Source organism: Zingiber officinale, chromosome 2A, assembly GCF_018446385.1.
Source record: "Zingiber officinale cultivar Zhangliang chromosome 2A, Zo_v1.1, whole genome shotgun sequence".
NCBI lineage: Eukaryota > Viridiplantae > Streptophyta > Magnoliopsida > Zingiberales > Zingiberaceae > Zingiber > Zingiber officinale.
In genome coordinates this window covers 1023864-1049034 of record NC_055988.1, presented here as the reverse complement: position 1 = coordinate 1049034, position 25171 = coordinate 1023864, and the positions used below count along the sequence as shown (strand labels likewise).

At 40.6% G+C, this 25171-nt stretch overlaps 4 protein-coding genes across 5 annotated transcripts; 3 read left to right on the top strand and 1 right to left on the bottom strand.

Moving 5' to 3' along the window:
* Positions 1-4235: 4235 nt before the first annotated feature.
* LOC122040447 (pentatricopeptide repeat-containing protein At4g39530-like) lies at positions 4236-7723 on the top strand. Of its 2 annotated transcripts, none has more exons than XM_042599761.1 (2): positions 4236-6990; positions 7370-7723. In XM_042599761.1, exon 1 carries the CDS (start codon positions 4351-4353, stop codon positions 6682-6684), a length of 2334 nt encoding a protein of 777 aa, XP_042455695.1. In that variant the 5' UTR covers positions 4236-4350; the 3' UTR covers positions 6685-6990; positions 7370-7723. The 2 variants fall into 2 exon arrangements, with proteins under 2 accessions (XP_042455695.1, XP_042455694.1); XM_042599760.1 differs by having other exon boundaries at positions 7328-7723.
* Positions 7724-8082: 359 nt separating this feature from the next.
* On the top strand, positions 8083-12636 carry LOC122040444 (NADH dehydrogenase [ubiquinone] iron-sulfur protein 7, mitochondrial-like). The gene is made up of 2 exons (XM_042599758.1): positions 8083-8512; positions 12151-12636. The coding sequence occupies exons 1-2, from the start codon at positions 8112-8114 to the stop codon at positions 12383-12385; spliced, it is 636 nt and encodes a 211-aa protein (XP_042455692.1). The 5' UTR covers positions 8083-8111; the 3' UTR covers positions 12386-12636.
* Positions 12637-13129: 493 nt separating this feature from the next.
* On the top strand, positions 13130-16544 carry LOC122040446. The gene is made up of 3 exons (XM_042599759.1): positions 13130-13270; positions 13609-13790; positions 16140-16544. Exons 2-3 carry the CDS (start codon positions 13609-13611, stop codon positions 16324-16326), a joined length of 369 nt encoding a protein of 122 aa, XP_042455693.1. The 5' UTR covers positions 13130-13270; the 3' UTR covers positions 16327-16544.
* A 277-nt stretch (positions 16545-16821) lies between these two features.
* Positions 16822-18949, bottom strand: LOC122040443 (pentatricopeptide repeat-containing protein At3g49240, mitochondrial-like). The gene has a single exon (XM_042599757.1). It carries the CDS (start codon positions 18889-18891, stop codon positions 16978-16980), a length of 1914 nt encoding a protein of 637 aa, XP_042455691.1. The 5' UTR covers positions 18892-18949; the 3' UTR covers positions 16822-16977.
* Positions 18950-25171: the final 6222 nt, after the last annotated feature.

Genomic DNA, 25171 nt, shown 5'->3' with positions numbered 1-25171 from the left:
GAAGCTGCCCGAGCTGCCTTCAAGGAGTACCAAGACGGCGAATCAGGCCGTTTCGCGGTGATGAGACAGAACTATTTCCGCTCGGACGAGTTCGACGAGAAGTTCAGTGATCGGCTAGTCCTAGCCTTTGAGGAAGCCATCCAGGCTACAACTGCTTATCTGAAGGCTAAGGGTCATCTTCCGGAGACGACGTCTATCCCCCCAGAGATTTGGCCGGACTGCTGGAAACCATCCCCGAGCCCATCTTTGATGTTCTAGAGTGAGGAGCGCCTTTAAATTTTTAAGTTTCTTCTGTATACTCGTCGTTCAACGAGTTAATATTATCCGCATTTATCCGACTTTTATCCTACTTTTATCCGACTTTTATCCGACTTTTGTCTATGTACTGGCCATGCGAACGCATCCTTTCTGAGCAGCATTCGACGGTCTAGTCGCCGGTCTGACTCTGGGATTTAACGTCGCCGCTCGACGGTCTTCGGGTCGGGGGTTAATAGTTATCGGTCCGACTCTGGGATTTAACGTTGCCGCTCGACGGTCTTCGGGCCGAGGGTTTATAGTCGTCGGTCCAACTCTGGGATTTAATGTCGTCGCTTGACGGTCTTCGGGCCGGGGGGTTTATAGTCACCGGTCCAACTCTGGGATTTAACGTCACCGCTCGACAGTCTTCGGGCTAGGGAGTTTATAGTCGCCGGTCCGACTCTGGGATTTAACGTCGCCGCTCGACGGTTTGATGGAGATGGTCATTCAGTGAAAATCAGTATACCCTTGTGTTTGTGATTCAATTCCTGCTGCTAAAGGGTACAGGAGAACAAAACATACTTAAATGATTACATTGGCGCACCTTTCATCCAGCTCGGTACGGCTTGAGATGGTTCACGCTCCACGGTCATTTCAGCCGTCGTCCGTCTTGATCTTCGAGATAGTAGGCGCCCGATCGGAGCTTTTTAATGCCCTTAAAGGGGCCGGCCCATAGGGCCTCCAGCTTACTCACATCGCCGACCGACTTTACCTTCTTCCATACCAGGTCACCGACCTGAAACACTCTGGGGATTACTCGCTTGTTATAATTCTGCTTCATCCTTTGCCGGTATGCCATTAGCCGGATGTAACACCCGAAAATTCTCAAAAGACTTTTATAAATATCCTACTATTTTTCTGGAATTTTAGGATATTTTTATGGAATTTTTAGAGTAGTGGAAGTAGCAAAAATAAATAGAAACGTAAAATAACTTAAGCGGGAATTGATCCCGAGACCTATAGAACTCTAAGTCTTATAGATAACTCTACTAACCAAGTGAACCCAACAGGGCCGTGCTGAAAGAAAAGGGAATCAATTATATTTATATTTAAATTATGTGAATTAACCACTTAATATAAATAGGAAAATTATTAAGTGGGGAATTGTTTTAACGCAACTTCCTCTCCCTCAAACCCTTACACGCCACCCCTCTCCTTTCTCTTCTTCTCTCGGCACACCAAGCCAAAGGAGGCTAGGGTTCCATCCCAAGGGCTATAGGAGCACTTTCCGGCGATAACTCCGGTACGAGGACGCTCCCCTCGGTGAGAAGAACACAAAGACGTAGGAGGATCGTCGAGAAGATCGTCTTTCCGGAAAACCTAACGATTGGATTGTAAGGAAATCTAGCTCAGGAGATAAGAAACTCCTCACCTGCAGTATAAGTAGCTTTTCGTACGTTTTATGTATTAGTTTAGTCATTTACAGAATTTCAGCATATCGGGTGTAAATTAGTGCACACCAAGTGTTTGCTTTAATGCTTAGCTCAGTAGAATGCCACCATAGGCATTTCAATAGTTAGAGAAATGCAGTAGAAGCATTTTATAGCACATTTAGTCTTGCTACAACTTTTATGGGACTACGGTCCAATGGATAAACTCCCACAGTCGCCTCTAGGTTTAGATAACCTAGTTCTAGGTTCAGACAACCTAGTAAAAGCAAGACAAGAATTATTAGCTTATGTTCAGTATTTTACTTTTATCAGTGGCACTGTACTGGACTGAATGTCCATTGGGTTGGGCTCCCATAGTCGTCCCTAGGTTTAGATAACCTAGTAACTCTACTAAATTCGGGACTTGCAACCCCGTGTCTAGTTAGAGATGCGCGCATAGCAAGTACAGTTACCGGGCCCATCAGCAGCATGATTAGTATTTTCATCTATTTATGATATATAGTTTTTCAAAGCTTCACAATTTAGTTGTGTGATTACAGTTCAGGATTTATATCAGTTAGCATTTATTTAGTTAGCTATTGTATCAGTTTAGTTCTATCTTGTTGACACTAGAAGATATTGCCATGATCAGTTTTTGCTCTCTATGTTTTGTATGCCAGAATGCATGTTTTAGCATGTTCAACACATATTTCAAATAGCATGTTCTAAACGCATAAATTGCATCGTATGCATGTTTTGTGAGGTAGATGGTTTCTTACTAAGCTCCCAAGCTTACAGATACTTCTTTTTCCTTATACTACAGATAAAGGTAAAGGAAGGATGGATTAGCGGAGGCTAGAGGTCAATGCTACGAAGATGTGTGTGGATAGGAACTTGGAATGAAGACCCTTGGGAACTAGCAAATTTAAAGAATTAGAACCTTTGTTCTTTTTAATGTTTATGCACCTTTGGAATGTTTAAGAATTCTGAATTGTGAAACCATGCTTATACCATGCCTAGGACACTAGCTAGCTTAATGATGGGTAGTAGATCATGCATAATGTTAGTGTAAACCTATTACAATGTTCTCTAAGCATTTTAGGTTTATTATATTGAGTTGTGTATGTTCAAACTCTGAAATCAGAGTTCTGCAGTGAAATCAGAAACTCCAATCGATCGACCGATCGATTGGAGGGACCTCAATCGATCGGTTGATCGATTGAGAGCTGATTTCCGCGAACAGTAAGCTTCTGGATCGACCAGCCGATCGATTGGACTAAGTTCAATAGATTAGCCGATCGATCGGCCGATCGATCGGAGCTATTGTTGCGAACAGTAAGCTCTGGAATCGATCACTGGATCGATCGGGGAATTAGCCTCGCGAACAGAGAGCTTTGGAATCGATCACTGGATTGATTGAAAACTGGGGACGTGGTGCTCTCTGCTACCTCGGGGTGATCTCCTCAGTGGCGTGGACCTCCGGGGAACCTGCAACAAAGTTGGGTCGGGAAGGGGTTCCCGGCGACGGCCCTCCGACGCTTAAGTCAGGCAGCGACGAGACGAAGCAGAGGCAAAGTAACGAGACTGTGGCTACAGTAGATGAAAAAAACATACCTCCGTCGAAGTCCGAAGGTCTTTATATAGGACCCCGGAGAGGCGCATGCACACTTCCCGAGACATGCACGTTCCTCAAAGCATACCTCAGAATGGTTGTGTCAGAAAAGCGTGTCTGACGTCATATCGCAACTATCCAAGCATATCTCTGCCACAACAGTGGAAACTTCCGCCGTACGATCCTCGGTACGGCCCGACCGCCGACCATGCTGTTTGTCGGTGGCAGATGTCTCGAGAATGATATCACTAGCTGCCCTTTTTATCCTCTTCTAAGTCTTTTGTCTTCTATTGGGTCGGACGGGATACACGCTTGGACTCCAGGGTGCTTGGGTGCATATGCGCATCGGACCGGGCGAGAAGGCCGCTTGGTCAAATACTCGGACGGGAGTACGATCTGGTTGATCCACGGTTCGGCTGAGCGGATCGGCCGCTCGGCACGACGGTTCCTCTATAAGGGAGCTTGCGAGCGTTTGAAGCTCGACCCCAGGTCGAGCTGTCACGCGCCAGCCCGGGATTTACTCCTACCGATCGGCCAGGCGACTTCCTCACCCCGCTCAGCCAGGACTTTGACTCTCCCGTGTCGTTGACCCCTTCCTATGTGGACCCTCGATCCTTACCACCGGATCAAAATATATATATAAATAAATAAATATATATATATAAATATATATATATATATATATATATATATATATATATATATATATATATATATATATATATATATATATATATATATATATATATATATATATATATATATATATATAATTTGACCCCTTTAAAAAATATGTATAATATGTGGTAAAATTTGGAGAGATTATTATTATTATTATTATATAATATGTTTAATAATTATTTTAGTGATTTTGTATATGACCTCCGAAATTTAAAATTCTGGAATATATATATATATCTCAAGAGCCTTGAGCTGGGAGCTTCCCCAATGGCCCAGACTTGCTGGTCTCTTCACCGTACCACGTCTCTCCCTCTCCCGTCGCCGTTAATACCGCCGCCTTCACAATCCGGAAACTCTCTTCCGCCATCTTCAACCCCTTCCCCATCTCGCATGAGCACCAGCAGAGTCGCCCTTCCACGTGAGTGTTCCTCCAGAAGCTACTCCCAGATGCTCCAAGCGTTCACCTCGAGTAGATCCCTCACCCACGGGAAGGCCATACACGGACGCTTGATGAGGTCCGGATTCGACGCCGATGCGTACCTGTGGAACTGCTTGCTTCGTCTGTATTCACAATGCGGTTGCTTGGAAGCCGCTCGATCGTTGTTCGACGAAATGCCTCACCGCGATGATGTCTCGTGGACGACCCTCATGTCAGCGTATGCATGTACGGATCGCGCGGAAGAATCCTTGAGATTGTTCTGCGAGATGTTGACGGATGGAGCTCGGCTGAACGCTTTTGCTCTGGCCTCCTGTCTGAAATCTTGTTCGGTTGGTGGAGACTTGGATTTCGGGCAGCAGTTGCACGGGGTTGTTGTAAAAATGCAGCCTTTTTGTGATCTATTTGTTGGGTCTTCGCTTGTTGATCTATATGCAAAGTGTGAGCGGATGGATCTTGCTGAGAAAGTCTTCTTCAATCTTCCAGAAAAGGATGCCTTTTGTTGGAACACAATCCTAGGTGGATACGTTTCTGTGGGTGAAAACATGACAGCCTTTAAGATTTTTTGCCAGTTGATGCAGACTGGAGAAACAATCAGTGAGTTCACTTTGCCTACAGTTATCAAGTGCTGTGGGGGTTTGGATGATGTTAGACGAGGCCTGTCAGTTCATTGTTTTGTGATCAAGAGTGGGTTGGAACAAGATGGGTTCTTAAGTAGTAGTCTAGTGGATATGTACTCCAAATATGGTTTGGCTATGGAAGCTCATAAGGTCTTCATTAGAACTATTGATCCTGATATTGTTGTCTGGAGTGCGATTATATCATGCTTTACTCAGCTAGGATTGAGCACGGAGGCAGTTGAATTGTTTAGAACTATGGAGAGGGTAGGAGCCAAAGCAAATCATCGTACTCTTGCGAGTGTGGCAAGTGCTGCTTCTGAGTTAGGCGATCTAGCTCTATGTGCCAGTCTTCATGCATACATTTTGAAAAATGGATTTGAAACTAGAATAGAAGTTGGCAATGCTATATTAAACATGTACATGAAGAATGGGGCTGTAGGAGATGGGTGTGTGATGTTTGACACTATGTCGGACCATGACACAGTTTCCTGGAATTGCCTTCTCTCTGGATTTCACAGTGGGAATTCCTGTGACAAAGGGCTAAGAATCTTCAGAAACATGCTAACAAAGAATATCGCCCCTAACAGTTATACATACATCAGTGTGTTAAGATCTTGCACTAGCCTGAGAGATAGCGGTTGTGGGTCCCAAGTTCATGCTCATATTTTGAAGAATGATCTAGCTGGTGATTCTTTCATTGGAAGAGCTATGGTTGACATGTACGGAAGTAGTGGTAACTTAGAAAATGCTAGTTTGATCTTTAGTAGACTGATTGAAAGAGATGTATTTTCTTGTACTTTAATCATTACCGGATACACAAATACAGATCAAGGTGAGAAGGCCATTGATATCTTTAGACAAATGCTTCGTGAAGATATACAGCCCAATGAATTCACAATTTCTAGTTGCCTGAGAGCTTGCTCGGACTTGGCAACATTAGCTAGTGGTCGCCAGTTTCATGCCCATGTCATAAAGCGTGGACTGATTGGGTCGTACGTTTCATGCAATCTTGTTGATATGTATTCAAAATCTGGCTGTTTGATGGATGCAGAATCAGCATTCAGCGAGTCAACTTCGCATGATCTAGTTTCATGGAATGCATTAATCTGTGGATACTCTCTACATGGGTATGTATGGAAAGCTATTGAGTCGTTTAAACAGATGATAGAGGAGGGAGAGAGACCTGATGGAGTTACATTTATTGGTGTCCTCTCAGCTTGTAGCCATGCAGGTTTACTTGATGAAGGGATGATGTACTTTGATTCTATGACCCACATTTATGGAATCACTCCTACAATTGAGCACCAACGCTGCCTGATCGACATCCTGGGTAAAGCATCTAAGTTTTATGAAGTTGAACAATGTATCAATCAAATGGGATTGTCATCAGATGCTTTGGTATGGCAAACAGTTCTTGGAGCCTGTAGAACACATGGAAATGTTGAATTTGCAGAAAAGGTGGCAAACAAACTGTGCAAATTGGATCCAAGTATGGATTCAAATTACATCTTGATGTCCAATATCTATGCAGTTGCAGGAAGGTGGACGGATGTCACTAGGACAAGACAAACTATGGCTAGTCGTGGTGTCAAAAAGGAGCCAGGATGTAGCTGGATTGAGGTGAATGACCAAATTCATGTGTTTCTATCTCAAGATCATCCCGACTAACAACAGTGACCAAGTATATGAAACTGAAGGATTTGATAAGCAAAGTGTTTGTAGAGGATAGACCAGGTTGACACCTCTCAATATGGAGGAGAGAATACTCTTTCTGGCTTTCAAGGAGTGGAGCTGCCATATTCTTTAAACTTAAACATACAGAGGCAGATTGTTCAATTCTGGAAACATCCAAGGGTTCCCTTTTTTTATTCATCATCTTTGCTGCAAAGGCTCTTGGTCATTAGAGCAGTTGTTAGATTTTCTCCCTGATGACATTTCCAAAGCTTGGTCACCATGCCGCCTTCTCTTACTGCGGTAATTCAACCCCTTCAAAATTATTACAATTCAATGACAGATGAAAGTAACTCAGCTATTGCAAGAGTCTATCTGTTATTTGTGTTTCTTTAGTTGTAGCATGTGATTGCCTAAAATTGTCTTAGAACAACAGTGGAGATGTTTAGTGATCCTCGACACTATCTAGTATCTTCCTGTACCTAGGGAAAAAAATATGCAAAATTTATGATGCTTTCTTGACAAACTTGGATTTGTGTTTAGGCTAAGATTGAACCTTCAGTGTAATCTTCATAAACCTAGGAAAGCTGAGTATTACTCTATTTCCTTTTGTTCTCAATAATATTCCATTATCATTCAGGGGTATATTCTTGAATTTGATGGTCAAAGTACTCCCAAGCAGGAATGCAAACAGAAGATTTTGCAAGGTATTGCTGAGACAGGGACACACTGATACAAAGGCGTATATCGAAGTATCATGATAGAACACAGATGATAGAACTGATGACAAAAAAGACAGAAGGTTCAACTCCAGCAATGGCATATCTCTGAGACTGTAATGTCAAACTCTTCAGGTTAAACCAGAAGATCAATGCAGGTTCATGTTCATGTTCATATTACTTGCTTTCTTTCTCCATGAGATATTATGTACATAGAATTTCATCATTAGACAAGTTCAACTGGTTGAAGATGTAAATAATATAATGCAAAAAATAATGTAATAATTATAATTTAATTGATGTGATGGATTCAGGAATTCAAATTTAGAGGAGCAGATCACGATAAACAAGGGACGATATCCTCCATTTCTATTGGTGGAATCTCATAATATTAAGAGTTTCATTGTCGGTAGGGGGCGACCGCCGATGCCCCCCGTAGATCTGCCTCAATATAATTTTTATAGAAATACAATTATATATATATATATATATATATATATATATATATATATATATATTTTTTTTTTTGTTGAGTTTTTTTTTAAAATCTTTGTATGGGAGGTAGAAGGGGTCCATAAAATATTAAAATTAAGCGAAAAATCTTTTTTTTTTAAAAAAAAAAAAAATAACAAGAAATTGGTGGTTTCTGATGCTATTTATTGGGCGTTCACGAATCACAACGCCGCATCGATTCCCCGAACCGCCATGGCTCTCCTCCCTCGTACAGCGCGCCTCGCCCTTCTCTCCGCCCAAAGGTCGGCCGCGATCCATGCGGCCGCGCCTTTATCCTCCTCCGCTGGCCCCTCTCCATCCCCGGCGCCGTATGCGCGGGCGCCTCCCCCTTCGGCGTCGTCGCCGACGGGACTCTCGAAGACGGCAGAGTACGTGATCTCGAAGGTGGACGATCTGATGAACTGGGCCCGCCGCGGGTCGATCTGGCCGATGACCTTCGGGCTCGCCTGCTGCGCGGTGGAGATGATGCATGCCGGCGCCGCGCGCTATGATTTCGATCGCTTCGGTGTCATCTTCCGCCCGAGCCCTCGCCAGTCCGACTGCATGATCGTCGCCGGAACACTCACCAACAAGATGGCACCTGCTCTGCGCAAGTAAGATGAATTTAAATTTTTATCCTGTTTCTGATCTTATTCTTCAAACTGATGCCTTTTCCTGATGACGATGCATGATCCTTGTTCTGAATGGCCTTCTCATGAGTGTCAAAAATTTGATGGCTAGCAATTGTTATTATAGATTTTTGACTTTGGTGACGGATGATACTTCAGGTCTTTAGATCAGTTACTGTAGTTACAGAATTCTGGTGTTTATGGGTATTCATCATCCTGCTGAACATTTAGTTTGATAGTAGTTAAACTGAAAGGTAGTGCCGTCCAGTTTTGGTTTTTCTATCAACATACCACCCCTTTAGGAATTGATTTGCTTACTATCGTCTACAGATGTGGTTCAAAATTGCTTCGAATGAACTATTTTCCTGTATAGGTTTGAGTACAAGCATAATGGCTCTACAAAATGTTAGTCCCAACAGACAATGCCATTTTGTCCTAGTCCTTTAGGTAATTTCATGACATCCTAAAATGATTGGATAATATACCTTTTGTTTGATCCTCCGTGCCATAACATCTGCTTATTAGTGAGCTTCTGCAATTTATGTAATTGATTCAGTGAGCTTGTTGTTTACTTTGTTTTGGCTGGAATTGTTATATCTGAGGCATGGAATAGGTTTTCACTTGTATTGCTCATCGTTTTGCTGTTGTATATTCTTTGTTGAATTACATAGTTTTTCCCTCTCAAAACTTAAATGATCATGGTGATTCTGCCTCTTAATCTTAGATGTTGATTTAATCTCATGTTAAGATCTTTTGGAAAAGTTCATTTATTTTCTAGATTTACTCAGTCTATCTTATTATTCAATTTCTACCATTCATTAGTACTTCCATTCTTATCATCTTTGTACCACTTGCTTCATTATCAATGTCAAAGGATTCATCACTTGGGAGGTTTTCTAACTTGGTTCGTTTTCATAAGGGATAGTGAATGAGGAAGTGAGAGGCTGCAAGCCATCAGCTCTCAGTATATTCCTGGTTAAGCAAGTTTCAGTATGTTCTTTCAACGTAGTGGAGATGGTACATCATACTCTAGTTAGTGGCCTCTAAATAGATCAACTAGTTGGTACTTTTTTACATGTAAACTTCGTAACCTACCTTTTCTGGATTTTGCTTTGTCCCTATCTTAAATTGTTTGCCTATGATCTAAGGATGATCCAAAGAAAATAATGAAATGAGGCCCAAGTGAGTAAGATAAGGCCATTGGTTGATGCATGGGGTAATATGTAGATTCAAACAAGAAAGGAAGGTTTACCCGTGTGCAAGACTTACTCCAAGTGGACTATGGGAAACAAAAGGTGATAATCTTTGAGATGCTACCTCTTATTATAAGGGATAAAACCCAACTGGATGATGAAGGCAAGTCAAACCATAGTTGTGAAAAGTGCATGCCTGGGGTACGTCTAGGCGCAAGGCGTAGTTGGGTGGGCCATTTGCGCTTGGGCAATGACCCAGGCGTAGTATTTGAATGAAGTGCGCTTAAGCGCGCGCCTTTTGAGAGGTTAAGGCATGGTTTTCCTCCTTATTGAAGTTTTAAAAAAAAATTAAAAGGCCAATCCCAATCCATACCTTTAATTACCCTTTAAATTAATTAGATTGCATGTATGCATGCGACACATTTTCTTGCGTGTGTTTTCCTCTCCCCTAGAAAATGAACATCAATCTCCTTTAGTTCCTTGCAAACTTATTTCACGGATTTTCTTTGTGTGACTCTTCCTCTCCCCTAAAAATTAGCATCAACCTCTTTGCCCCTCTCTTCTCAAATGTGAACTCTTCTCTCACCTACAACATCAACACCGGTCTTCTGGATTTGGCTGCACTTTTTTGCTTTTCTCCTTTTGTTTTGTCACAACGGTATTTTTTCCCCCTCGCATATTTAATTTGAAGTTTGTTTTTTCTTTAATTTGAAATTTGAATTTGATTATGAAGATAAACTATTTCAATATTTGAATGTTAATGAATTTTAATAGTTTGTGAAATATTTGAATTTTGTTAGTGAAATATTTTTGCAGAAATTCCCTATATATATATTTGAATTATAAAAATTTATACCCAAAACTCTTTATTTCGGTATGGTGTGCGCCTCACCTTGTGTCAAGCGCCTCAGGCCCCACAACAATTATGCACTTTTGGGCACTTTACACCTTAAATAACTATGGGTCAAACCCAAGATCTTGATAATAATTTCCAATTCCCTTATCAATTAAGCCAGTATGGTTGACTTGCAACCACATAAGTATATATGCATTGGATTGACCTCCTTTTTTTTAGTTCTTGGTTGTTGTGCCTTACAACCATTATATCTGTCATCTCGATCAAGCCATCTATGTCTCAACTGTATGGGTTTGCTATATGAATCCCATCTCCTCATTGAGTTCATGCAAAGCACTATCACTGATAATATTTAAATGAAGATGATTTTCAGACTTTTCACAATAAAATCTATTCATGTCTTCTAAGGATAAAATCCCCTTACATATTACTTGTATCTTTACCCTTACTCTCCTTGTAGTTCCATCATCCACTTCCTCCTCGGAGGAAGCATAACAATCATAAAGGAGTACTCAATAAGGGGATTAAGATCCCATCTCAATATGAAGTTTGGTGATGACAGAGGTTTTTGAGATTCTGCATGGCTTCTGGCTACTATGCTTGAGGAAGGGATAAATCAGTGAAAGCGTCAAAGAAATAGGAGGAAGAAGGGTTCTAAGATCATATCACTAAATTGTCACAATATGAGTTTTACTACACGTTTCAAAGATTGCTGCTGAAGTTGAATAGAAGTTGCTGCCAAGGAGAAGGCAGGAGATTAAAGAAAACTGAGAAAATAGAAAAGAAGGATAACAACGGCCCCGTAGCTATGGGGCGTGCACATACACACACAAATCAACATTGTTGCACTGAACGTTTTGCTGCTCGATATGGAGGTGGAGTACAAGAACAGAAGATATATCAAGAGGAAGGATAAGGGAAGCAGGATCTCACAGATAAGGCAGAGATGGCTCTCACCTAAGAGTTGAATAAAGAGGGCTGCTCAACTATGCTAACACCATGAGATGACAGACTTGGAAACTAAGGGGGAGACACAATTTAGCTGTTGTAGCAAAAATGAATGCTTGGATCCATGCCAGTGAAGGGGATGCCAGCCAAAATCTAGCAGAGGAGGTTACAGCTTTTTAATTACGAGCTTGTGGGTTGCCATCTGTCGGGATTGTGTGGAAGAGGATCTGGATAATGGGAGGGAGAAAGGGAGCTCCATTTTAGGTGGGCGAACTGGCAGTGGATTGACAAGATTGATTTAATAAAACGTGATAGAACATCCAAGTCATTTCATACTATTGAAAATGGAACTTATCATAGTGTTGTCTGAACACATTCTCTTGAATGTTCCTGATACAAAAACTGCAATTATAGACAGGTCTGAATTATAAAATTTCCATCTCCTTGTGAGACTGGAGTAGAATGTGGATCCCTAACGGCAATTATAGCAGCTAGTTCACTTCATTTTTTTAGTTATTTGCTATTCTGCATTCATCACGCAACTGAAAACAAAACTTGATATCGTCATGAAAAATATATAGCATCTTCCTCACACTTTGATTTTCTCTCCTTTCTGCTTCATCCAGGGTTTACGATCAGATGCCTGAGCCTCGGTGGGTGATCTCAATGGGCAGCTGCGCGAACGGCGGAGGCTACTATCACTACTCATACTCTGTCGTTCGTGGCTGCGATAGGATCGTTCCGGTCGACATCTACGTCCCTGGATGCCCTCCTACAGCTGAGGCACTACTCTATGGCGTCCTCCAGCTCCAGAAGAAGATTAATAGGCGCAAGGATTTCCTTCTTTGGTGGACCAAGTAGAGCAGTTAATCAATCAATCACTGCTTCACAGAGTCTCATAGATCATGTGTTTTCATATCCCCACTTAATAATTCCATGCAGTTTATGCACTAGCTTGAATACTCTTATCAATGTCGTGTTAAGGTTTCTGCACAACCTTTTTTATTAAGTTGTGGTTTATGTGAAAGTTTTTCGGGCCTTTATGTGTATGTTTGGATTGTAAAATGACAGGAGGAAAAATGTATGAAATTATATAGACTTATTTTATCTTATTAGGTTGATTTATAGTATGAAATTTATGTTATAAATCTTCCATTATAAATCTCACCTCCACTGAAAAAATTTATAGGTAAGTTAACTCATGGGTCAATTAATTTTTTTTAAAAAATAATATCTTTAATATTTTATTTTCGAAAGATTTTATCAATTAAATTTATTAAAAAAATATATTAAATATAAATGGATGCAAAAATATACAACATAAAAAATATTGTTTTTATTTTAAAATTATAATAAAAAAATAATAAATTAATATAAAATTTGATTTATATGTATTTTTGCGGATCAATCCAAACCCATTGCTTATTGATCTGCACGGATTACAAATCTAGTCGGATCAATCTATAATCTAACTTAGATTGATAAAATTTTAATTTAATCTATCTAAATTATATAATTTTAGATTAATATAAAATTACATTTTTATTAAGTTTACATTTAAAGTTAAATCGAGTCATAGTTTTTCATTTTCTTGCAGTAGAATTACCAAATTGCGCACGATGAGCCCTAGCACTCGAAATCACCAAACTACCCCCCTTGGACTGGATGAATAAATTCCGGATGTCTTGATCGAAATCGTTGCGGTTGCTCTCCACTCTGCGATTTCTTCCCTCCGGAGTCGTTACGGTAATCTCCTCTTTTTTTTTCCTTCTAGATTTGCTGATCATATGCGTTCTCGATCTAAATTTCTCCTAATGGTTCGAAATTTAGTTAGATCTAGGGTTTGCATCTCGCCGATCCCTTCTATTTTCGATCATAATATAATATCTTTTTTTTTTTAACGGAAAAAGAGCGTAGTTGAGTTTTAGAATGCTATGGATCACTAAAGATGTCATTGTGCTTCCCATTTTTTGTTTTTTTCCCTCAGAATTTATACTTGTTTACCTATTTTTGCTTGCTATAAATGAATGGCTGATGGAATTATGCAGCTAAGTTTTTGGCATTGGCTTTGTTGTAATTTGTAGATGGCGGCGAGACTGCAGCAGCTGCGATCGAAGGCTGTGCAAGCTTCTGGGTTTGTGTGTAAGCACGGAGGCGCTTACTACAAGGAGCTTCTGGAGAAGAACAAACATCACATTGTGCAGCCGCCGACCATCGAAAAGTGCCAAGAATTGTCAAAGCAGCTCTTTTACACCCGTCTTGCGAGGTCCGCCTCTTTATGAATTATCTTTGCCTTGCTGCTCTATTGGGCATGAAGACTGATGAACATGAGAATGGTTTTTTGCTCTTCATTAGTGATTTTATTTGTCTTGCTCAACATAGATGTTGCTTATTTCGGCATCTGATGTCGATTAAGTCACAAGGTTTATCTACAACAGGTTAAGTAAAATATATTCAGGCAGCTGATAGTTAGATTACTTTGTTTGTCTGCAGATCCTTCCATAGACGGCCAATTGGATTTTTTTATTTTATGTCTTCATCTTTTCTTGTGGGCCATGTTTTTCCGTAAACTGTTAATAATAGATTTTGGTGCAATTATGATGTTCTAATCAATAAAGTCATCAACTTTTTCTTGATTTTCTGTTGAAACTGACAGTATATATACATTGTGATTGTTGATAATTAATTTCTCTATCAGATACATTTGGAGTTTCTTTGTTGCTAAGTATGTCCAGTTTTTATTCCACTTAAAACTGTCATCAACTTCATTTAACTATGAAAAAAGATATAATATTTGCAAACTAAAAGTGAATTTATTTACTTTCCATGTACACTTAGTGATAAACAGTTATGTCATTTGGGTTGACTGCCCTTGAATTGAATTTGAAAGATTAAAATTGCTGTTTATGTAGTTGGATTCTTTTAAATTTGTAATCAAGGTGATTTAGCCCCTATCGGTGATTTGTCATTAGCCAATATGTGCTTCTCACCTTTAGTGATTTCCCCTTAAGCTATGGGGTGGCATGGTATTCCACAGGAGAGGTTTTGTCATGGCACACAATGCAGATTTGTGTGACGGGCATATACTAAACTTTTTTTTTGCTTGCTTTGACCGCTCTTCTGTGCTGGTACAAGTGTTAGAGCGAGGTATAAGATGACAATTCTAGTTTTCTTTAGAGATTATTTTTGTTTATTTTGAATATATAAACAAAATCTAATTTAGGCATCACAGTTAATTATCTTGGAATACAACTAAGTTGATGAGCATATATGGTATGCTGGTGAAATACTCTTAGCTTCTTCAGCTTGTGGTGACATTTGATACTCGAACAAAATGCATATTGCCCCTCTAGCTGATGACCAAAACTATAAATATTGTAAGAATATCCATATCAGCAATAATTCTAGTGAAAAAAGACTTACAGTTCAGTATTCAACTTGTGAAAAACTGGTGTTTAATACTAAGGTCATAAATTGCATATATTTCAACAAATAACCTTTTTTCAAGTGTTTTAGATATTCAGACTTGGTAAAATTTGTTTTTTTTTTTGTATCTTACTGCTTGATGAATGAGAAAACTTCCTTGCAATAATTTCTGGTTTGGATTGTATTAAGTTCCCTGGAATGATAGATCTATCATTAATCTGATATGGTTGAGATAATTGATGAATGCTTCTTTTTTTAAGTATTCTAATTAGTCATCTTGTTACTTGGTGCTCTTACTGCTTTTTCAACTATGATTTTTGGTCTTGGTTTACTTGAGCGGATAACTAGCAAGGGGAGGGGAAGGGAGAGAGAAGAAAAGATGTATATGAGCTTCATGATTGATGTGTAATTCTTTGATCCTTTCCCTCTTCCTCTCCCTTCCCCTTCTACCTTTATACCTAAGTTAACCAAACCTTAATGTTGCAACGCAATTATGACAGTTCTCATTTTATAATTTTAAGTGCATCCAATTAGTACATGGAAGGATCAAATCAAGCTAACTAAATGGAAGTGAAAGCTTTGATTTATCAAATATAGCTTCGTTTCAACCTGAAAATGAACATGATTTCAGTTTTAGTTTTCTTTCAAATCTGGGGACAACAATAAACCAATAAAATATATATGTAGAATTTAACATATTATTTGATGAATTATTTATATTAAATAATACCAATAATATTTTTCATTTTTGGTTTAACCAAATCTAATCACCTACTTTCACTTAGAAAACTGTTAATTATTTTGCTTAGGTAAATTTAGAAAATTTTGTAGAAAATTGATAAACCTAACTATGCTCCCACCCATATTAAAACATGTTTCAAGATTGCAAGTTCCAATATTTATCTTTGTTGTAAGCTTAAGTTTTCAAGATGAATCTCTGTGAATGGGGAAAACATGGACAATTATTTACCACAGCCCCCAAATTCATCTAACCCATGTTTAACATTTGATTTTAAATAGTTACCCATAAATGATTGTTTCACTATGCTATTAGATTTGCTTATCGTGCATGATCCTGTGATTGTTTAAATTGTAGAATCATTTCCTAAAGTATGAAGGTAGCTGCTCAAAGTAATCTATTTTGCATTCATTGCCAGCAATGACCATATCTAACATACTTTTATTACAGCATCCCTGGTCGCTATGAGTCATTCTGGAAGGAGCTTGATGGAGTTAAGAACATATGGCGAAACAGAAAAGATCTCAAAGTCGAGGATGCTGGAATTGCAGCATTATTTGGGCTCGAGTTGTATGCGTGGTTCTGTGTGGGCGAGATAGCGGGAAGAGGATTTACTTTCACTGGTTACTACGTCTAAAATCTAAAACTAGGTCTGTCTTTTAAGGTTTTTGCTGGCGGATAATGGGTTTTTCTTTCATCACAATTTTTGATTTTGCCCACCTAAATTCATCAAGCTGCGAGTCAGCTAGACAAAATTGTAAGTGGAATAATTTGGAGGCTTACTTCCCATCTCAGTCAACTATGTGCTCTTGCTTTGAGCCAGATGAAGGAAACTATTATCGAGAAGGTTGTAAAGTGTAGAGTCCAGCCTTTCTTTACTTTCAATAAGGTTGTTTAAGTTCTCTCAAATTGTGGCTTGAAGTAGCTGAACAGCTCCAGTTGATCTGAAGCTCCCAGTTCATGCTGACCATCTACAATACCTCCCTTCAAACTCGTAACGCATCAACAGGTCATCTCATCTTCTACTATCTGTTCCTCATTTCAGCGTTCTACTTTGTTAACACCTTTTAGACAAGTGATACAGACATAATATTATTGTTCAAACAATGAATTTTATGAAGCTATGGTCTCATAATTCAACCAACACCTTTTAAACAAGTGATACAGACATAATATTATTGTTCAAACAATGAATTTTATGAAGCTATGGTCTCATAATTCATACATGAAGACAACTAAATTCACCATCATTGCTTCCCCTTCAGCATTTCCACCAGCAGCATCATGTTCATAACAGATGATTCACTGTCTTTTCTTCACCAAACAATCCACCTAAAGGAGCAGAGGAACCATCGGCAGGCGACTCCTCATCGGTCGCATCCTTCTTGTACCGTAGCATCACTTCCATGGCTTCGACACAAGCTCTCGCAGCAGCTGCTCGGTTCTCAGCATCTTCCCTTTTCTTCTTGGCTCGTTCCTCTTTAGCAAGAGCCTCGGCTCTCGCTCTCTCTTCCGCTTCCCGGGCCAACTGTTCTGCCTTCTCCCTCTTGAGATCCTCGTACAATTTTTCCAACTCCTCTCTACCTTCTTCCCTAAACACCTCATCCACCAACTCCTTCATTTGTTCACTAAATGCGACTCCATCATCAAGGAACAAACCCTTAAGCATCTTAAGACCATCATCCAGCCGCCTAGCATCGAGGAAACCCTTCAGTAACAATTCATAACTAGTAGCATTCGGTTTTACTTCCCTCTCCAACATCCGGTCGAAGAACTTATCTGCGTCGTCTAGGCGTTGGATCTTCACTAGTCCTCCAATGACTTTATTGTATGAATTTGCATTTGGCCTCAGCCCCAACTCCTCCATCTTGTGGAAATATGCAGTGGCATCATCTTCCCGATTCACTCCGAAGCACGCTTCGACCAGTAATCCATATGTGCATTCATCCGGATTGATCCCGCGATCGCTCATCTCTTTGTACAACTCCTCTGCCTCGGCGACCAACTTGTTACTTCCAAGATGTTCGATCAATTTGTTGTATGACTGCGTATCTGGGGTGCATTGCTGCTCGCCCATCCGCCCAAAGACCATGACGGCATCTTGAAACCTCCCTGCGAGGCAGTAACCATCTATCATCACGTTGAAGCTCCCCAAATCGACTGTGAACCTCCTCGGCGGACTGTGCTGCTTCAGCATTCTGCCGAATAGGTTGATGGCCTCCTCGAGCTTCCCGTTCCTTCCCAAAGCGTCCAGCACCAAATTGTAGCTCACTGCATCAAACTTAACCTTCGAGTCATCACCAAGGACGTCGCGGTAGATCTCCATTGCTTGCTCCTCCATCTTCTTCCCGAAGTAGCCTTTCATGAGGTTCCCGTAGACGATGCCATTAAGAATCTTCTCGCCGCCAAGTTTCTCCTGCAGTTCCTCGTAGAGGGTGATGGCTGTTTCAGGCACGCCGTTTTTGATGAAGCCCTGCATGATGTGGTTGTAGACGAAGGGGTCAGGGGGCATAAAGGCCTTGGCGAGCATTTCGTCCTTGAGTTCGACTGCTTGCTGGAGCTTGCCGTTGTCGACCAGACCCTTGGCGAGGATTCGCCATGTGGAGGGGGCGGGAGGAAAGAGGGCGTCGTCCTTGAGGAGGAGACGGAAGTTCTCGAGGGCGATGCCGGTCCTGCCGCAGTCACAATAGGACTGGATCAGGAGGTTCAAGGTGATGATGGTGGGCGCGATGTTGGCCTGGGTAATGAAGCGATGGAGGGCGAGGAGATCGGCGTGGCGGGATCGGAGGAGGAGGGCGCGGAGGACGGCGTTGGCGGTGAAGATGGTGGGCTGGCAATTGGAGTAGACGGAGTGTCGGACGAGGGAAGCGGCCTCATCAAGGTCGTTGTCGCGGATTAGGGCGAGGATGCGGTTGTGGAGGACGAGGCGACTGCCGGAGAGGGCTAAGATGGACTCCGGCGGCTTCGGGGCGCTAGGGTTGGGCGAGGAGGCGGCGGGAGGAGACTGCTTCTGGTGGACAAGGGAGGAGGCGGGCTCGATGCGAAGGCGGCGCTTGCGGCGGCGGCGATCTGCGGCGGCCTCCTCCGGAGTAGCGTAGGAGAGGAAACGGAGGCGGGAGACGGAGGCAAAGGGCGTGAAGGGGAAGTAGGATTTCAGGGATTTGAGGTGGTGGGAGGTGCGTAGAAGCTTCGACATCGCCATTTCTTCTCCGTCGAGGTTTTGGTCTGTGGAGACAGAGTTGAACGAGGGTTTTTAAGGTTTGCACGAAGATACATGAACGGGCCAATTAATACCATATATGGGCCTGGGTAAGGCCCAGCATACTATCTATCTAGGGTTCGAGTTCGAGTGAAACAGTGAAGATTTTGAAGCCCAACAAGGCGGTGATCGATCGGGCGTTCGGTGAGGCACGCGCTACCACCCCTACGGATACTGTCTACTCGCATCTTAAAGTATTAACACGTTTCTCAAAATTTTCCTAAGAAAGAACATGTCATAAAATATTTGTGATACCTTTCCTCAAATAAGCATAGAAATTGCTATGAGTTGACGGGCTGGAAGCTTTTAAAAAATTATTTGCCGGTGAAATATTCTCTGTCCTTTCCGATATAAATTTTCAAAAGAATACGATAAGACAGATATCTAAGTTCGGCTATAGGCCGACCGACTGTAACTCGACCGGTATATCACCAGCTCGATTGTATAACATGCAGCTACCGATCTATTCTTCATTCAGCTTTCATGTTGTTGGAGAGACGCATTGTGCCCAATCGGCCCTTATATCCGATCGGCAAGGACGGTGGACCGAGTAACTTTATATTCGGCTCTAAACCTCATCTGCAAGTTACGGAGGATGACTGATCGAACAGTCTGCTCGACCCTTCATGCCCGACCGGCACCGAGATCCTGCTCGGCCAATTCGCTTGGTCCATAGTCTTCAAGTTCATCTGACTCTACGATTTTGACCATTTGACTTTGACCTCCATATTAATTGATACTTATTGCTTTGACTTATTTTTGAAGGATCCATCATTATCACCGTATCAATTACACTTTTTAATAATCAACAGTAGATTTGGCCCTGGTTCCAACAGGTATCCAATTATTATCAATAGGGCAGATTATCGACAAATTCAAAGGGGGCTTAACCTGCAAGTTCAACATGTAGATCGACATTAGCAGTTCAGAACTGAAAATACATGCCGGAAGAAAATAAGAAACAAACTATTCAATTTCTCAAATTTCAGTGACACCATAAACCAATGCGCAAACGATATCTCACTGAGGTTGATGACTGACTACGAGATTAATGGATTCCGGTATATGAAACTTTTGTCATACAGATTCAGAGGAAGGATTCATTATACGTACTCTTATATTATTTTTTGTAAAAGATTATTTTTAAAATTTGAATGTGTGACTTTTTGATCACATGATAATAATTTTATTCCTTTTAATAATATTAATATGTAAATATAGATAATCTATCATTGGAAAAAAGAACAGAGACACAGTTCAGAAGAAAATACCATCTGATAATTGGAGTCTTCATCTATGTCTTCGCTACCCATATCAAATACCAACACCTGGACACCAACAAATGGACACCATGTATCTCTAATGATCACTCAAACAGAAAAGAATCCATGTTTAATTCTTAATTTTTTTTTTTTGAAAGATCAACCTTTTTAAACCACACTTGAAGAAAAAAAATATTCTTTTTGAAAATTCTTAATTTTTTTTTGAAAATTCTTGAAAAAACTCCTTTTGAAAACTCTTGAAAAAATTCGTTTTGAAAAATCTTTCTTCTGAAGAAAAAAAAAATCCTTTTGGAAATTCTTAAAAAAATTTAAAATATTTTGAAAAACTTTGGAAATTTTTTAATTAAAATTTTAAACATTAAAACACTTGAGAATTTTTATAATATAAAATATTGGAAAAATACCTTAACTAATTGAAAATTATGAAAGACTTTCAAAAGTTTAGTGAATATTTTCAAAATTGGTCTTTCAAAAGTATGGGTAGAAAGTCTTGACCAATGTCAATATTATTGGTGTAAAACCTTAGAAGTTTACATCTTAGAAGAATCTTAGGTCATATTCGTTTTTATGTGTGTCAAAAGGGAAAGGGAGAGAGATTAGCTTAAGTTAGAAAATTTTAAAATTTAGATCATCTTTCCTTGAGTTGACATAAGAAGCCCTTTTGAGTGTAACTTAAGAGTATTGTCAAATATTTTTTTAAAAAAAATATTGTTAGTGCAATCAACCGTCAGAGTTTTGATATTTGACAATATACCAGTGTCTGACTAAGGGTTAATCCAAACAGTACAAGATGTTGGAAAGTGAGACAAGAGTGAAGCCTAGTCGAGTCAAATATTAACTGAATAACTAGCAAGAGTGAAGTCTAGTCTAGTCAGGTCAAAGATTAATTGGATGATTAGCAATGACAAAATCTAGTTAGGTCAAAGGATGATTGAATGACTAATAAGTGCAAGACTTAGCAGGTTAATGAGAACCAGATGTTAAGCAAAAGACCAGTTAGGTCAAGGGCAACATAATGATTAGCAAGGAAAGTTTAAGCAGGTTAGAAAGGATCGGATGTTAGGCAAGGAAAAAGTTCAAGCATATCAAGGTGATCGGATGCTTAGTCCAAACAGGTTAAGGGTGACCGAATATTTAGCAAAGCAAGTCCAGACAAGTCAATGGTGACCAAATGTCTGGCAAGTGGTAAGTCTAAGTAGGTCAAAGTGAACAGATGTTTGCTGAAAGGAAAATCCTAATAGAATAAACTTTATGTAGAAGTCTTAGAGGAGTAAACTCTAAGCAAGAACCAAGTAAACCTAATAGGTCAGATATATTACAAGATTATGTTTTATTGGTTGATTGTGCATATTCTAGGTGCTCTAGAGTCTGAGTGACCGAAACAAGTCCAAGAGCTCGGATAAGGATAAGCTGCAATGGATAGAGCTAGATAAAGTTTTACCCAGAGAACGTAATGTCAACATCCAAGCATCCGGAAGGGATCTAGGCGCCCGATCCGAGTAAGACACAATGGGATAATGCTTCGGTGAGAAAGCACCACGTTAGTAATCCAGGTTCTCGGGGATGATCCAGGCACCTGGACATGGATAAGTCACGATTAAGTCATATCATATGAAGCTAGACTGTAGGCGTTTGAAAGGGCTTCCAACCTCCTGGATTTAGTCTATATAAGAAACCATGAACATAACCTTCAAATTATCAATTCCATCAATCACTTCATCATCGATTTGTGTGTTCTGTGCTCAAGGTTCTACTTGTGCGACTGGGGATGAGCCGGGAGAAGTGCGCAATACTCAGGACTTTTAGATCGACTCAACCACAAGTGTTTGTATTTGTTTATATACTGTTTTATTTGATCTATTTTTTATTGTGCCTTACAAAGTGTAAGAAGTTTTAGTTCCTCCAAAAATTATCTGGAAGGAGAAAGTTCTAGTGGACTTATGCTAAGTGCGTAGACCTTAGACGTAGCACCCTAGGGGTTGTGAACCAAGTAAAACTCTTTTGTTTGTCTTGGTCGTTTTTATTTCTATATTTCCGCTGCGTACTAACGACTTTGCTAGAACGAACAACATAAAATAAAGATGAAAGCGAGTGAGTGGTATTCACCCCACTCTAATGCATCATTAATCCTACACCCTAGGCTCAGGATGGTGCTCTAATACTTCACCAAGTCAGGATCTATGTTTCTCTTGCTGGGCCCTCTTAGCCTCTTCCATATTAATATATTTTTCATCTCGAGCAAGCATGATGCCATAATCAACAGGCGATTTCTTTGATAAAGACTAAAAAAACTCTTCGTCCTATAATCCTTGAGCAAATGTGCCCGTTAAAATCTCAAGAACAACATACGAGATTTCCTATGCGGTGTTGGTGAACCGTTGTATATATATTTCTTCAGAGATTCCCAAGGCTTTTGCTTGAGATTAAATAAATTAACCGAGGTAGGAGGGTACCTTTCGAACTAAAAAAATGACACAAAAATAAGGTAGCAAAGTTATCAAATGAATGGATAGATCTTGACCATAATGTATTGAACCATTACTGAGTAGGTCCGATTAAAGTAGTGCGGAAGACTTAACACTTGCCCCCCTCAATATATTGATGTAAAGGGTCGGGTTTTCAAAGTGGCATATGTCTAGGTTAGTCACCCCATTATATTCCGTAATTTGAGGAGATCGGAAGTGCTTGGGTAGAGCTTCTTTCAAAACCTCCTTCTAGAAAGGTATTTGTCAGGCGTCTACCCTTTTAGACATTATCAGCTTCACAGGTACTTCAACAACATGACTTTTCTCTAGACAATAGATGGCGGGCATGACACCCAAGGGTTCAAGATCCACAGGTCACTTGTCAGGGTGATAAAGGAAGCCTGGGAACTTTGTGGTTGAAGCTCAGGTATTGGCGGCCTTCCAACAGGGGCTGCCTCTTCTTCTTCAGCACAAGGAGCTTGAGCCTACCTTAAGGCCTCCTCCACTATAGTGACAACCATGTGTGAAGATTTCCAACGAAAAAGGTTTCCCCGTAGCTTCTTCTCGTCCACTAAGCACGATCGAAGAATGTTCACATATCTGTACAATGAAGGACTATCATGACTCTCATGGTTGGGCCTTCCCGCGAGCATCCGGTCACTCTTGACCTGCTCCGGGTCTCCCCGCGAGCATCGGTCACCCTAACCTGCTCCGGATCTTTCCCATAAGCATCCAGTCACCCCTAAATGGCATCCGATTACACTTAACCTGCTCTGGGTCTCCCTGTGAGCACCCGTCATCCTAACCTGCTCCGGACCTTTCCTGCAAGCATTCGATCACCTTGACCTACTCTGGGCCTCCTCGCAAGCATCTGGTTTGGACCATGGCATTGATATCAATTATTGCGTCCAAAAGAAATGCACATATCTCCACAATGATATGATATTGTCCACTTTGGGCCTAAGCCCTCATGACTTTGCTTTTGAACTCTTTCCAAAATGTCTCATGCCAATGGATATATCATACATTTTTTTAAATTCATGATCTTTTCCAAATCTTTTCAATGTGTGACTTTGATTGAATCCCAACACAAAGCATTGTCATTTTTCGTTTAGCAGAGACAATGCCAAGTTGATGGGTTCTTCTTCATCCACTTGGGCTCCTCCCTACACCAGCACTAATTGAACTCGTAGAAAATTAGGGCTTGTCGACAATGAACTTACGCCGCATCCTGCAACATAAATGTTGTTAGCGTTGGGTTGGCTTTACCGGTGCTGCCCCTTCAATGGTCAAGGCAGTGAAGATCTGGATAAAGAAAGACTTGCGATAACGCGAGTGTGCGAGAATAAAAATAGAAAGTGCGTAATGGAAAAGAGGGACCACAAGAAAACAATCATAACTTGTCCTACCTTCGTCAACCCTTATGTAGTTGCTTCCCAAGGAACAACGGCTGAAAGGAATCTCCATGTGTCGTGTCACATCTCCTCCCTTTTCTTCTTGAGGAGCTATTAGAGAACAATTGTCAGGAAGAACCTCCCCTTAGCATGACACTTCAGCTCCCGTTATCCCTTTGTGAAGTTGTTAGGGAGCAACCATTAAGTGGCAAAAACATAATGTGTCATATTTCCTCCCGTTATCCCTTTGTGAGACTGTTAGGAACAACTATTAGGGGATTCTCCATGTGACGTGCCACGTTTACTCTCGTTATCTCTTTGTGAATTTGTTAGGGAACAACCGTTAGGGGCACGTTTACTCTCGTTATCCCTTTGCGAAGTTGTTAGGGAACAACCGTTTGGGGAAACTCCAAGTGGCGTCGCTTGGTCTGACAATGCCCATGGCGACCACATATTGCATGTTACTCCTGCACACGGTAAATTTCACCCTGCCTGTATAGGCACTGTCTCAACCTCTCACAATGAGATGGTGGGACCCACTACTTAAGTGTGGGTCCCACCATCCCAATGTGAGAAGTTGGGACAGTGCCTGTACAGGCAGGATCGAATTAACCCCTGCACACGGTGAAACCATCATTCAAGATGTTTTAACCCGTACAGGATTCTCGATTGAGAAAGGATGATGAGCATGAGCAATGAAGATCAGTTCATGTGGGCACTCTGAATACCATCATATGTTTTCCCTTTTAATCGAACTGAAAAGTATAATGAATGAAGTCCGACTGAGTAATAAAGATCGACCGTGCAAGCACTTTGGATACCATCACTATTTTATTTTACTTTTTTATAATGCAGATGTTAGACTTTGTTCGATTAATCCAAGAAATAGATGATTTTTTCTCTCCCGTTATGGGATAAATCCTAAGTATAGCTTTTTACTTAGAGGTCAACATTCATTTTTATTGGTATTCGAACATTGATCATCTTCTTTATTCCTGTAAATATTTAACTACTGTAAATATTTAACTACTACATCACATATGTAGGGGCACTAGGCTTGCACATCTGTATATTGAAATTT

Coding starts and splice junctions, on each gene's coding strand:
- LOC122040447 (XM_042599761.1), top strand. CDS start 4,351: ATGAGCACCAGCAGAGTCGCCCTTCCACGTGAGTGTTCCTCCAGAAGC.
- LOC122040444 (XM_042599758.1), top strand. CDS start 8,112: ATGGCTCTCCTCCCTCGTACAGCGCGCCTCGCCCTTCTCTCCGCCCAA. Junction 8,513..12,150: donor ATGGCACCTGCTCTGCGCAA/GTAAGATGAATT, acceptor TGCTTCATCCAG/GGTTTACGATCAGATGCCTG.
- LOC122040446 (XM_042599759.1), top strand. CDS start 13,609: ATGGCGGCGAGACTGCAGCAGCTGCGATCGAAGGCTGTGCAAGCTTCT. Junction 13,791..16,139: donor TTTTACACCCGTCTTGCGAG/GTCCGCCTCTTT, acceptor CTTTTATTACAG/CATCCCTGGTCGCTATGAGT.
- LOC122040443 (XM_042599757.1), bottom strand. CDS start 18,891: ATGGCGATGTCGAAGCTTCTACGCACCTCCCACCACCTCAAATCCCTG.